Raw genomic sequence first — 13,831 nt, forward strand, 5'->3', positions numbered from 1 at the left:
GAGATCCACAGATGGTTATTAAGTAGATTACCAACTCACAGCAAATATTGGGTAGTCGAAAAAGTCTTTTCGTATTTTGTCAATAAATGTCGTTGCAGTCGTATATTTCCAGTGCTACCAATCACATTGTGTCATACTATGTAGTGTTGGAAAGATGAGATTTTAAGCTTTTAACTACAAAAAAAAATTAAATTCGTGGGAGTTGAAAAAAAGTTACAGTTGTTCAATGAATGAGTCAAAATAATGAAGAAATTCGCTATATTTTGAAATTTTTGTATAAAAAAGGGAAGAATGGCACGCAAGTCACCAATAAAATATGTGAAGTTTACGGAGATGATGCTGTATCAGTTCGTGTAGCACAACAATGGTTCGCTCGCTTCCGTTCTGGAAATTTCGATTTACACAGTTAAGTTTTACACTGATGGAATTATGTCTCCAGCGGAAAAATGGCAAAAAGTGGTCGACTAAAGTGGCATATATTTGTTTATTTATTTATTATTATAAATATAATAAAAAAGTTGAAGTTTGAATAGAAATACGAAAAGACTTTTTCGACTACCAATATTTATAACCCCTAGATAGCTATTTAATAGATTACCAACTGCATAACTAATATTATGGTCATAGTTTTGGCAGTAAAATTAACTGCTGCTAAACTTTTTTTAGTCTAGGCCTTATCTTGCGGCGTCTAACATGTTATCTAGCTACGAAAACGTGATGCGAGATTACCGTTAAAAATGAAATTCATTGAGTTTTAGCAGTTCTTATTGTTATTGTATATAAATTTTTAATTTTTTAACTCAAGGAATATAATTTTTGTTTTAAATATTTTTTAGTTTTAATAACTTTTTTAAATTTTTTTTAATTTTAATATATTTTTTTTTTAATTTTAATATATATTTTTTTTAATTTTAATATTTTTTTTTAATTTTTGTTTTTTTTTTATATTTTTTCTTAATTTTTTAATTTTGTTTTCATTCTGATTTTGATTAATTGAAGAAATTAATTTGCTTTGCAAAAATCTAAATTTTGGACAACAAAATACCCTCAAAACCGGTCTAAATTAGTTTGAAAAATGTAAAAACGACAACAACAACCACCAAAGCTATGCGGTCATTTGTTGGACTTTGAATGCGACTTCATTCTCCCGAAATGCCCACAGAGGCCTGCCGCCAAAAAACATTCGGTTCATACATATATATATAAATATGTATGAATGTACAGTAAAAAATGTATGCAAATGTAGGCAAATAGTCAAATTCGCAGTATTTTTGGAATTATTATTAGAATAATTAGACTACTGCACGTTTTTTTGCACATGATGCTGGGCAACCCCAATTTCGCAATGAAGCAACGCCGAAAAGAGCTACAACGTGCGCGATCCAATGTAGCAGCCAATTGCATTCCGGTCTCTTTACAAGTACATAAGTATATACTCAAGTACATATACATGTATGTATGTACTAGGTATTGCGGCGTACGTGCATTTAAGGACGTAACTACGCTGCCGATCAGTTTTCAATAAGATATTGTACATACAATTGCCGCCGAAATGCTGAGTGATGATGGCTCAGCTGGTGACAGTAACAACGACCGAAATGTTTAGATCCACATACATACATACATGCATGCGAGTCTTCATACGTATGCAGAAAAGTCCATCAGACACCAGCACCGCGGTCGTGTGACTCACGGCACTCGCAATGAGCGTACGTGTATTCACCGACGACGCTCCGCACGCCAAGCACCCAAGCACATGCTGCAAAGCGCTGAGCGGCCGGCGTGCTCTTCGTGAAATCCATTGCGCGCTCACGTTTGAGTACTCCATTCAAGGTTTCCGTTTCGCTTTGTTTTTCGGCGTGTGTGTATAAAAGCGCAGGCACGCCGCTGTGGAGCAACATTCGTTCAACAACGAGCAATCAGCAACAAGTCAAAAGCTTGAAAGCAAAAATACAAAAGTGAAAACCAAAATAAACTGAAAAGCAAAGTTTTAACGGTCACAAAGTGAAAGAATTTCAAAATAAGTTCTAAATTAAACTGAAAATTTGTGTTTGTGAAATCGAAGAAAACCGAAAAACTTTACAACAACAATGAGCAATATTGCGAAGCAGAGTTGTCGCCTATGCCAAACGGCGGGCAAACAAATCAATTTCTTCCCCAATCCCTGGAAGACAGCCGCACCGGCCTTCTCCACATCGTGCACATGCAATCAGACAAATGCCGCTCAGAAACCGGAAACTCCTGCTATGATGTTCTCAAGGAAATTTCTTTCGAAAGTCTCTCTGAAGAACATAACAGGACGCCCCGTGCCACAAGAGGATCCCTGGAAGCCATGGCCAAATAGCGTGAATCCACACACAGGCGAAATTGGCGGTCCAGCTGGTCCCGAACCAACACGTTATGGCGATTGGGAGCGCAGAGGTCGCGTCTCAGATTTCTAGTCCAAAGCATGCTCTATTTTCTAACTAGCATTTAAGCATTTGTAAGATACAAACTATTACCCAGATATTTACGCGCATATTGTGTTGAAGCAATATTTATTTAATACTAGTAGTTAGTAAGCAACCTAGACTGAATAAGTGTGTTAATTTATATTGTAATAAATTACCAAAATATTTTATCTAAAAGAGAAACAAAACAAAAATTTCGTCTTACTTATTTCAATGGGTTTCCAGCGGAAGTGTCTTTCGCCTCTCTTGCTGAAGTAGCGTTATTCATGGTTTCTGGTTTGTCAAAGGAATACTTTGAGGTAAAGATGTTGTAATCTATGCCCCTTTTTAGGTGTCGAACTGCATTACCGACGCGCAGTTTAAATTGGAGCGCTATGAATTTCTAATTGGAAACTTGCAGCTGGCTGCGAGAATGTTACCCAAATCAATAACAAAAATTTTTAGTTTGCAATTTTACTTATAAAAAATCAAAAATATTAAAGAATCATAAATAGGTATGTGTGAAACTGTATACATTGTGACAAAAAAGTACCTGAAAATTGTAAATAAAACGCAAAATATTTAATTTTTCATCAATATTTATTTTGTCGCCTCGAAAGTAATCCCCGCCAAATATAATATGCCAACGATTTCTCCAGTCTTCAAAATACTTTTCTTAAGCACTTTTTTGGGATGGCCTTCAGCTCCTTCAGCGAATTTTGTTTTATCTCTTCGATCGACTGCAAACGGGTTTCACGAAACGGCAATTTTAGTTTGGGGAACAAGAAAAAATCATTCGAAGCCAAATATGGTGAATACGGCGGTTGATCGATGGTATTCATTGTGTTTTTGGCTTTAAATTCGGTCACAATTGTGGCTCGATGCGATGGGCATTATCATCGTGTAAAATCCATAAATTGCTCTTCCGGAGTTCCGTCCGTTTTTGACGGATGTTCTCACGCAAACGCTTCAAAGTTTTTTGGTTTCGGCTCGTTTTTTCCCCTAAATTCCGATGATTGTTGACTGCTTTGCATGTCAAACTCGTTAACCCATGTTTCAGCTGCAGTTATAATGCTCTCCTTGAATGTGGAATTCGCACGCTCAAGCTTGTCCAAAAAGACCTGAAGCTGAACTTTTTTCAAAAAAAGTACCATAATTCATAAGCTGAATTTTTTTTTAAAAAAAGTACGATAATTTTTGAAAAATTCAGCTTAATCGGGATGAGTCGAGAAAGAACGCATTCCATACCCAAAATATCTCACAAAATCATTCGAACGAGAGAGATGTTGCGCTCTATTGTCATCTCTCTAACACTTGCCTGACAATTTTCAAGCACCACATCCTTCACTTTTAATATTTTCATCAGTTGAAGAGATCGAAGGTCGTCCAGAACGAGGCATGTCTTCAATGATCTCGACCCTCTTTGAAGGCTTTGTATCACTCGTAGGCTTGAGTTTTTGATAAAACTAAATCACCGTAAGCCTTTTCCAACCTTCACACACGAAATAATTCTAACTAACTAATTAAACGTCTTCGAAGGTTCCACGCGGAAAGAATCGCCACCTTAAAAGCGACGAAACCAATCACAGCTCATTGTTTCTTTTGGGGCAGCACCTTCGTAAACTTTTTGGAGTTCCCGATGTGCTTCAGCGCCAACCAAAATTATATGACACATAAACAAAGTCACTAATGAGGAAATGCAGCTCCTTTTACATATGTATAGGTTAAGTTTATAGTTCACTAACTACTGGAGCCAGAGAATGTAAAGTATAAATATATGTAGTATGTATATACACTTTACATTCTCTGGCCCGACTGTCTCATATACTATACGATATGGCGGCCATACAAGCTGGCCGATCCACAATCAAATCCTTGTAGGAAAAACTTCTTAATTTGACAGGAAATTTGGCATGCATGCATCGTTGTACATATAATTGCTACAAGGAATCCACTTCCGAAGGATATTATAGTTTCGGTAAAATTAACGGCATTTTCTTTTTAAATACTTATAAGTAAATTAATTTTGAATTTTGACACATTTTTTGCTATTATGCATTTATTTAAAAAAAAAATCGAAAAAAAATTTAAACCAGCTTAGGAATGCATACATGAATGTACATACATATGTAAGTAAGTATGTGTCGAAGACTTAAATTATAATTTTTTTAAATAAGTTTGTAGGTGATTTACATAGAATAAAAAATAAATAAGTGTATATATGTACATATGTACATATGTATATACAAATGCATACCAATTCCTATTAGCAATTATTGATTCATAATATTTAAAGAACATTATCAACATTATCGTCTAAAGTGGCTAAGGTTCATTAAAACTAACTTGTTTTCGACGTAAATCGAAAATCTAAGTTAAATAAAAAATAACAAACAAATCCTGAAATATCGTATTCAAATACAAATATGTATGTAGGTATGTATGTGTTTATTAAATAGACCGTTTAACATGTGCATGTGATGATTGTTGTTGCACTCGCTCTTCACGTGCTTATTCAAATTGTCTGGAAACTCAATCTTGATCTAAAAACCAGAATAACGAAAACAAGTAAATATTTGCCAGCAAACAATTAATAAATTAAGAAAAAAATATGACAACATTTAGCAGAGAAAGCAAGTTTGCAGAAAAACAAGTTTCAAAATTTTGCTAATCCACAATTTATGTATTTACGCATTTATTTTAATGTGTACGTATTTACATAAACAAATGGACCAATGAACAATATTATTTTATAATAATATACTTATTTTATTTACGCGGCGAGAACGCCGGACTACGTGCATTAAAGGACGTATTATCAGTTCAGTTGTTTTCTAAATATATGTATATGTATGTATGTGTAAGTATATGTATATTAATATTTCCATGACCCTTTAATGAACGCCTGAACAAAGCCATAAATACAAAATAATACAAAAACACCCACCAGAGAACGTTAAATTTTAGTCGCCAACCGCTCTCTTGTAAGTGCTCTCACTTCGCGCAAGAAATAAATAAATTCACCGGCCGCTAAAAGCTTGTGGTGAATTTCTTAAATCGAAAATACAAAAAAGTAACAAAAAGTGTTCTCACCACAATTTTCATCGAAAATTTCAACAAATTTCGAAATGTCATACGAAAGAGAAAAGTCAAGTGGAAACAGCTGACAGCCAGCTTGTCAATTGTCATTATACAATTTCTATTGTGAAATAAATTTGTTTTATTCAGAACGCATTTCTATTAAAATATTTAAAATAATGAGTAATTTGTTGAATATTACCAAACAAACTTGTCGTTTGTGCCAGTCGACATTAAAGCAAGCACCAGCAAACGTTTTGCAAAGTAATATAGCTGCCTTATCCACGACAGCGTGTGTTTGTGCTGAATCCAAGCAGCCGAAAGAAAAGAGTGCACGCGTTGTGGAGTTTGAAAAGAAATTGCGTGCCAAGACACCAATTGGCAAACTAGATGAGTTCTCACAACATCCATTCCAAGAGAAAGAACCTCTAAAGCCATGGCCTAATGCAACCAACCCGCATACTGGAGAAATTGGCGGACCTGCAGGACCAGAGCCAACACGTTATGGTGATTGGGAGCGTAAAGGGCGTGTTACAGACTTTTGAATGGACTTTTTTTTTTCAATTTTTTGTTTTTTGAACGTTGTGTTATTACTTGTCACAAATGTTAAATGTAGTTAATGCAATTATTACTATTAAATATTGTTCCAAAATTATAGTTATTGTAAAGCTTCTATATATTATCAATGTCAGAAATTAAGAAACATCATCTTAAGCAGAGAAAATGCAAATGGTCAGGATAGGATTTTAAGAAAATATATTTTGGGAAAAACTTGATTCATAATGATCCTATTTTTATCTATAAAGTGTATCGTTAAAATACGAGTCGTTATGCTCGTCCTCAGGATAGACGAATCTACGTAATCAGATCACGTAAACACTGATTTATGTATATACAGTCAAAGACTGATATATGGTATATTGGCTTATAGAGAATGTTTTTTGTAGCTACAGAAAACTGTGCTTTTTATAACTAATTTCTAATGACTCGCATTATAGTCAAAAATCTGCCATTGGGGATACACAACACAAAATGGAATATAAATTTGGCCAAAGAGATGTTAAAGAGTACACAAATCTAAATAAACTCCTTTGACAATTTTGGAGACAACTCCATATACATTTTTTAACGGTCTGGCTTTTACAAACTTAGTGGCAGACTTAATATACCCTGTTCAGGGTATAAAAAATCGAATTATTCCTACTGACCCAAGGGTATTAAATAATTCTCAAGACAAATGGCAGCCCATTTGTTTACGAATAGCATAATCAAAATAAAACTATTTAGTTTGCAGTTTTCTTACCTCCCACGACAACAGCTGATTTCACAATTTTCTTTTCACTCAAAATTCTTCCGTGTTTCACAGCTGATTTTAGTTTAGTGGCTTTAAAATTTTAGTTCTTTTGTTAAATTTCTTTAATTTAATTTTTGTCTTTAATTTGAGTTTGTGTTTTTTGTCCAAAATCATGTGTTTTCTTCCATAATAATAACCGAACGGCATGTCGGACTATGGTCAGGAGAATCGGATCTTTGTATCCGATGATGCTGAAGATTTAGACCGAATTGAAGTGATTACTACATCGACGACGTCATCGCACAGCGAACTGTTTACGCAACTAGCAGGCAGTCAAAATTTGCTTACCACAAGTGGTAATGAACAGCAATTTAGGATTGTCACAGGTACTTCCACCGCAGATGATGTAAAAAGCAAACATAGCGATTGTGGCGGCAGTCGCGATGGTGCTGATGAGCAATGCGGCGACGAATCCATAGAGTTGATTAGTAATTTTGGTACGCTTCAATATAGGCGAGCAACTTCGCCATTGGCAGCGTTAGCGAGTAGTTTCAATCGTGGAGCGACACCCACAAATATGGTTAGTTGTGAATATGTATGTAGAAAAATTATCTTTGGTATAAAATTAATTTTACCTTTTCGCTTTAGATGCGTCGCTGGTCACAGACTTTGGCACGCTTCGATCGGGATAGACATGGCATACGTGAGAAAACTATTTATCGCATGCCGTCGCGTAGATATTTGCAAGCGGATGGCAAACTGCTCTCGAATAGTCGAGTTGACGCTGAAAATGAGATTGAATTGTTGGCACAGGAAATCGAGCAGCATGATGGACTCATGCAAGACACAGCACTCAGTCATGAACATAGACTGTATGTAAAATTTGTACGTAATATTTGTACTTTTTTGTTTCATACATAACATTTTAGTGAGACGCTCCGTGCCCTGCCACAACCACTTGCCACAAAGCGCCTCCTTAAACGAAAGTTAGCCATCAGCGTTGAACAGCACGCAATCGAGGAGACGCGTTGCAGCTGGTGTCACAAATTAACAAATGCTTTCATAAGTTTTCTATTAAGAAGCTGGAAACTCATTGGTGTTATAAGCCATACTATGGAAATATGGTATGATGAGGTGAAGACCATCGAAGGACATTTCGGCTGCAATGTTAGTTCGTACTTTAAATTTCTACGCTGGCTCTTGATGTTAAATGTGTTCGTGTTGTTTTGCGTTGTCTGCTTTGTCATATTTCCACAATTACTTTATAATACCACAGCAAATGAAATTAATCTCAACGAAACAGTATTAGCTGATAAATACACTGGAAATTCTAGTGAGACTGCTAGTGGACTATTAATGGATGTATTTACGGGCGAGGTAAATATTATAGATAAAAAGTTTACCCATTATGGGTTAAAATTTTTTTTTTTAATTTCAGGGTTTTTTGCAGAATTCTTTACTCTTCTATAGCGGCTATAGTAATGCGACATTTCGTTTACATCCCGCACTTAGTCAGTATAGCCTGCCACATGCTTACTTCATGACAATGCTGGTGCTGTACTTGCTGATTTTCATAGTAATATCCACCAAGTGCGTATCTCCGTGAATTGTGTGCAAATATTTTTATTATAATTTATGTGCTTTAAACGTATCTATCTTTAGAATGGCGCGCGTGTATCGCATAAGCTTCATTCAAGCCGCAGGCGGTGGCAGAGCCATACTCGTGGCCAAAACATTCTGCGCTTGGGATTTCGGCATCTCGAATCGAAAGGCGGCCGAATTGAAACATATCGCGATTTTTGCCGAATTCAAAGCGGTACTTAACGAGCGGGCTGTGCCCAAGAGAAAGCCCACAGTTTGGTGGCGTATATGGATTTTTTGTTCGCGCGCCATCGCCCATGTGCTAGTGGCTACAATAATAGGTGGCGCTGGTGTGGGCGTGTGGATTTTGCTGAAAGTAAGTTGTGTGAGGTGATAATTGTTATAATTTGTTATACAATATGCCTTAACAGGAACTTGACTCAACTGATGACGTGTCTGGCTGGCGAACTCTTTCAACTGCTGGTATTCTAAATCTCACAATGCTGCTTATGCAATCTGTCTTATCATGGATTTCGCGGTAAGGCGATTTGCATACATATTTTATATGGCTTCTTTATATAAGCTTATTTATTTACTTATTTATATAGGATGGAAGATTATCGTTCGCCGCGCCGCACACTACATATAGCATTATTGCGAAATTTTCTACTGGAGGCTGTTATTATAAGCGTTTTGGTCTACTTTCTGCTAACAAAATCATACAGTCAGGTGAATTGCCTGATATTTTTAATACTTGCTTCATTTATGTATGTTTTCCAATATTTGCAGTGTTGGGAGACTCATATAGGACAAGAATTGTACCGTTTCATAATAACGGATTCCTTCATCTGTTTAATTATGATACCTTTCTGCTGTGTCACACGCGCGCTTTTGTCAAGGTAAGTGCTTGGCGCTCATATATGATACAAATAATTAATTATTCTTTTTGCAAATTTTAGCATTTACTGGCCTTGGCTAGGTCGTCCCGACTTCGATATTTCACAAAAAAGTTTGGGTCTCGTTTACAATCAAACTTTACTGTGGCTAGGTTTACTCTTCTCACCGCTGCTTGTCGCAATCATCGTTTGTAAATTGTTCCTAAAGTTCTATATAAACAAGGCGCTCTTGTTGCATCTGTGTAAGCCCTCTTGTCACATCTGGCGTTCGGCCCAAACGCAAACACTTTATCTAGTCTTCACTTTTGTATCGGTACTGGGGGTCATCCTGACATTGGGTTATATAATGACACAGTACGTACACATAATTATATAACTATGAAATCATATTTGTAGTTTTGATATTATTATCTTCCTCTCTCTCTCCTATCATTTAGACTGCCAATGAGTGCCCAATGTGGCCCGTTTCGCGACTCCGGTTATATGTTTCAAATATTTATCGACGGTGTGCTGAAGTTACGTGAAAACCAAACACTTTGGCGCATTCTTACTCTACTTGTCCGTCCAGCTGCCGTGGGCATAATGTTAGTCACACTAAGCGCTCTCGTTTACTATTTGCGCGCCAAATCGCGTGCGCGTCGTCTTATGGTTAAGTTGCTTAAAGAAATGATCTATCTGGAGGCGAAAGACAAGGAGTTCTTATTAAATCGCATCATAAGTGTATCGAAAAATCGTGATTGGTCGCTTGTGGATGCAAAATCATTGGGCAGAAGACGTCAGCGTACTCCACAAACGCCACAAACTGAATTTTTTGTACAAAACGAAATCAATTCGACTCATTCTGCGCGAAGTGATGGCTTTATATTGCGCAGTCGTGATGTTTAGTGTGCTAGTTGTTGTTGTTGTGACATCATAAACACTCCTAAAGTCCTTCTTTGAAAATGACCTGCACGGCAGTCGGGTGTACGTAACCCGAACAGATACGTATTTTTATTTGGCAAAGAACGTTCTACTCGGCAGCACTCCTCAAAATTATATCTGGAATGTTTTCTACCACTAAAACAATAACAACAACAACCTACGTAATGAACCGGCCTGTCTTCAGAACGAAAGTTCGTTCTCGACTACAATAGTTACATAAGTTCATATATTATGTTATTGTATACATATTTTGTAGTTATTTACTTACTGATTTTTATCATATTCAATTGTCTGATTTTATTTAAATATGTTATTATTAGTATAGTTTTATTAATATTTTTATTTATAATTATATACATATAGATTTATTTATTTGTTAAATTTTAATTTAACAAAATATGCAAAACATTTGTATAGTTTTGAAAGTATTGTGCTACATTGACCGACAATATATAATCTCGAATTATTTCGAATCTAAAGTGGTTCGAAACTGACTGTCGTCGGATTAACAAAAGTATTAGTAAAAATATACTGAAAGCTAAATATGCATATACATAGATATTATATTTTAAATATACACAATATATACATTTATATCTACTTATGTATACTATTCATACATATACATATATTTACAATTAAATATTAAAAGCCTATTTTTATATAGTATGGTATTGATTATTTTACATATGTATGTTGAAAGGTAGGGGATTGAATATACTAACTATGAAGCGACCACTCCTATGTACGAACCTAACATATCGAAGTTAGTTGGAGTAAGATCAGAGTGTTTGTACCATTAGAGATCGACTCCAAAAACAACCGGGAGCTATTGCGTATACATCAAAACTGCAACTCATATCTCAAAACTAAGAAAATTTGAATGTGGGAACGTGTTGCTACGTAATTTTCATAAAATATATCTTCCATTAGTATATAGAATATTTACTATAGTACTAGTACACAATTTTAAGGTACTATATCGGCTTTTCCGGTGCTGATTATATATTTATTATTTTATCTATGCAAAAATTTATTCTCGAAGTATCAGATTACTAAATATTGTTTTATATATAACTTCAATATTTTTATTTATTTTTTTTATTACCTGTAATCATTACAAATACCAGGAAAAAATTTGTATCAACATATTTTTAAATTAACTCAAACTTAACTCTCAAAAAATGTATTGATTGGTTTATATAGTTAATTACTTTTACAATTTTAAATTATTTTTATTATTACAAGTAAAATTTGTATTATTTCACAAATATCCAATTATATCCACCAACATTCCAATAAGAGTGTTAATTTTCTTATTGGCAGCACTATCCACAGTGTTGTATGCCAAGCACAGGGCTGGCAATTGGTCTGTTCAAATTTGTTTTTGTTTCTGTTATGTGCTTTCTCTCTACATTTATTGGTGCATTCTCAAAGACGCCGTGAAATTGTTCACACACAACGTAGAAGAGAAGCGGAAAGTTTTTGTTTACGTAGTGCTTATTAAAGCAGCAACAACAATTAAATTTATCCACAAAAAAACGTGAATTTATATGCACAATCTTTTATAAATTAATATTTGTAATAATAGTTTTTTATAAATACCCAAAGCATTTGTGTAAAATTTGGCTAAAAGCCAAGTAGCAAACCTTACAACTATTCGCTTAAAATTCCAGCATAAAATTGCAATCCGAATCAAGGAGGTTAAAGACGAGGCGTATATTCGTTTAAGTGCAAAAATCGCTCACTTGAAATTGTGAAAGTTTATTTTCTGTTTTTCTAAATTGCAAAGTGAATTTTGGTATAGTGTGAATAAAATAGAGCATTCATTTAAGTGTAAATATTTCAAATATCTGATACATATTTTGCATATTGTGAAATACATACAGCATACATACATACATACTACATCACAGAGTGCAGTGATTAATAAGTGAAAACTGGAGTCATCGGCAGCTGAAGCAAAAATGCAGAACTATGCGGATGCCCTGAGTGCCAAGGGGTATCGCAGTTTTGGTTTCGATACAGACATGGAAATGGAGTTTGATTTGAATAATGGGCACGATTTGAAAACCAAATCCGGTAAGTAATTTTTTAAAATATATAAATTTTTTAAAAACTAAATAGCCTAGTTGTTCGCAAATAGCATATGCTGATAAACAGACACAAATAGCAAGCCAGAGACCGGCGTACGTATCAGTGAAAAACGAATTATGTGTTGAAAATACTTAGTTTGCACAATATGTATTTTTGTAAGTAGGTTGAGGTGGCAGTAAAGATGTCTGTCTATAATAGCAGAGCAGTTGATTTTTTGTATGACGCAGTTTTTCCAAAAACGCTAGTCTTTTATTTTGTAGCTGACGCGTTGGATTGGTTCATGACATTCGAAGATAATTTCATTTAAATGTTGACCGCGGCTGCGTCTTGGGTGGTCCATTCGGAAAGTTTAGCCCGAATTTCTTCGGAAATGCAGTTGCTGGCTTATTTCTGTAGACTTTAGACTTGACGTAGCCCCACAAAAAATAGCTGACGCTAGCGTTTGTCATAGGTACGTATCGCATGTATGCATGTGCGTATGTACACAGGTACGAATTGATGGGGTGCTGCGCTGGCGGGTTGGTTGAGGTCATTGTGTTTGTTTTTGAGGAGCGCCAAGCTGGCCTATTAAACTGAAATTGGAACCACTAAAACAAAACAAACAAATATTTGCCAAGATTGCTCTGGTGTCGTGTGTCAGTGCTTCTAAAAAATTAAAATAAAATATCTTTATTGATTTTAAATTCTATGGAGCGAAAGCTATAAATTATGTGCATAATTTTTTACCGATATCTTTATTTAAAGGACCATAGAACCTTAGGCAGACTTAAATTTGTCTCTTAAATACTTAATGAATTAGAAAACTCAAGTTATGAATATTTTGCAATTAAAATAAGTAAACAAGTCATATTCCGTGGAAAAATTCCTGTCTGACAAGATTCTTTTTTGACGTGTGCAACAAATGCTTGCTTCTGACAGCCTTCTAAATCAATAAGTATTCTTTTGTAATTGCTTCAAACGTGTTATTTCAACATTTAGGTTCTATACTGTATGGGCATATGTACATTAGATGTATGTACGTGGATATAGATGTGCACTGTGTATTCACATACCATATGTATGTATGTATGGACAAGTTTAATTTTTTTGTTATGATAAATGAAAGCCTAATCTATTCAGATTCCCTACCATAATAGCTAGTAACTTTTAAAAATGATTTTAGATGAACAAAATATGTGCAATTACAGTAAATAAATATACAAACATACATATGTAACAAACTTGTTATCTTTAAATTCATTAATGCCTTGAAAAAATCTTAATCAAGATTAAGAGTTATTTTTTGCATGTGGAGACATGTGAATTGTATTTGTAAGATGTTTTCCGATTAGACTGTTTTAAGTCAAAAATACTTTGATTTCATAAAAATTATATTTTTCTGATGAGAAACTTAAAATCTGTAATTATAATCTAAATATACCGACATTTTATTGTGTTAAATTTTTAATGTCTACAAGTTAACATTCATATATAGTTACTTATTCAATTAGATATGAAAATTACATTAGACTTGGAAAGGGTTGTTTGTTACTTAT

General features: G+C 34.7%; 4 protein-coding genes across 4 annotated transcripts in view; all 4 read left to right on the plus strand.

Annotated features, from left to right (window-relative positions):
• The first annotated feature begins 1,887 nt into the window (after positions 1-1,887).
• On the plus strand, positions 1,888-2,644 carry LOC126758849 (succinate dehydrogenase assembly factor 4, mitochondrial-like). The gene has a single exon (XM_050473260.1). The coding sequence runs from the start codon at positions 2,091-2,093 to the stop codon at positions 2,439-2,441; it is 351 nt and encodes a 116-aa protein (XP_050329217.1). The 5' UTR covers positions 1,888-2,090; the 3' UTR covers positions 2,442-2,644.
• Positions 2,645-5,496: 2,852 nt separating this feature from the next.
• LOC126758848 (succinate dehydrogenase assembly factor 4, mitochondrial-like) lies at positions 5,497-6,290 on the plus strand. Its single transcript, XM_050473259.1, has one exon. The coding sequence runs from the start codon at positions 5,687-5,689 to the stop codon at positions 6,050-6,052; it is 366 nt and encodes a 121-aa protein (XP_050329216.1). The 5' UTR covers positions 5,497-5,686; the 3' UTR covers positions 6,053-6,290.
• A 453-nt stretch (positions 6,291-6,743) lies between these two features.
• Positions 6,744-10,861, plus strand: LOC126758841 (transmembrane channel-like protein 7). The gene is made up of 10 exons (XM_050473244.1): positions 6,744-7,381; positions 7,450-7,673; positions 7,731-8,178; positions 8,240-8,391; positions 8,464-8,758; positions 8,814-8,920; positions 8,991-9,111; positions 9,172-9,281; positions 9,342-9,632; positions 9,716-10,861. The coding sequence occupies exons 1-10, from the start codon at positions 7,007-7,009 to the stop codon at positions 10,161-10,163; spliced, it is 2,571 nt and encodes an 856-aa protein (XP_050329201.1). The 5' UTR covers positions 6,744-7,006; the 3' UTR covers positions 10,164-10,861.
• Positions 10,862-11,623: 762 nt separating this feature from the next.
• Positions 11,624-13,831, plus strand: part of LOC126758844 (AMP deaminase 2) — a 48,159-nt gene continuing 45,951 nt past the window's right edge. The window contains exon 1 of the mRNA XM_050473248.1: positions 11,624-12,281. Coding sequence (XP_050329205.1) covers positions 12,167-12,281 — 115 coding nt within the window. The 5' untranslated portion in view covers positions 11,624-12,166. The remainder of the gene's footprint in view (positions 12,282-13,831) is intronic.

Source organism: Bactrocera neohumeralis, chromosome 5 (genome assembly GCF_024586455.1).
Source record: "Bactrocera neohumeralis isolate Rockhampton chromosome 5, APGP_CSIRO_Bneo_wtdbg2-racon-allhic-juicebox.fasta_v2, whole genome shotgun sequence".
In the NCBI taxonomy this organism is placed as follows: Eukaryota; Metazoa; Arthropoda; class Insecta; order Diptera; family Tephritidae; genus Bactrocera; species Bactrocera neohumeralis.

What these genes read in the sequence shown, in the direction of transcription:
- LOC126758849 (XM_050473260.1), top strand. Translation starts at nt 2,091, where the DNA reads ATGAGCAATATTGCGAAGCAGAGTTGTCGCCTATGCCAAACGGCGGGC.
- LOC126758848 (XM_050473259.1), top strand. Translation starts at nt 5,687, where the DNA reads ATGAGTAATTTGTTGAATATTACCAAACAAACTTGTCGTTTGTGCCAG.
- LOC126758841 (XM_050473244.1), top strand. Translation starts at nt 7,007, where the DNA reads ATGTCGGACTATGGTCAGGAGAATCGGATCTTTGTATCCGATGATGCT. An exon ending in CTCAGTCATGAACATAGACT is followed by an intron (nt 7,674 to 7,730) that starts GTATGTAAAATT and finishes ATAACATTTTAG; the next exon opens with TGAGACGCTCCGTGCCCTGC. An exon ending in ACACGCGCGCTTTTGTCAAG is followed by an intron (nt 9,282 to 9,341) that starts GTAAGTGCTTGG and finishes TGCAAATTTTAG; the next exon opens with CATTTACTGGCCTTGGCTAG.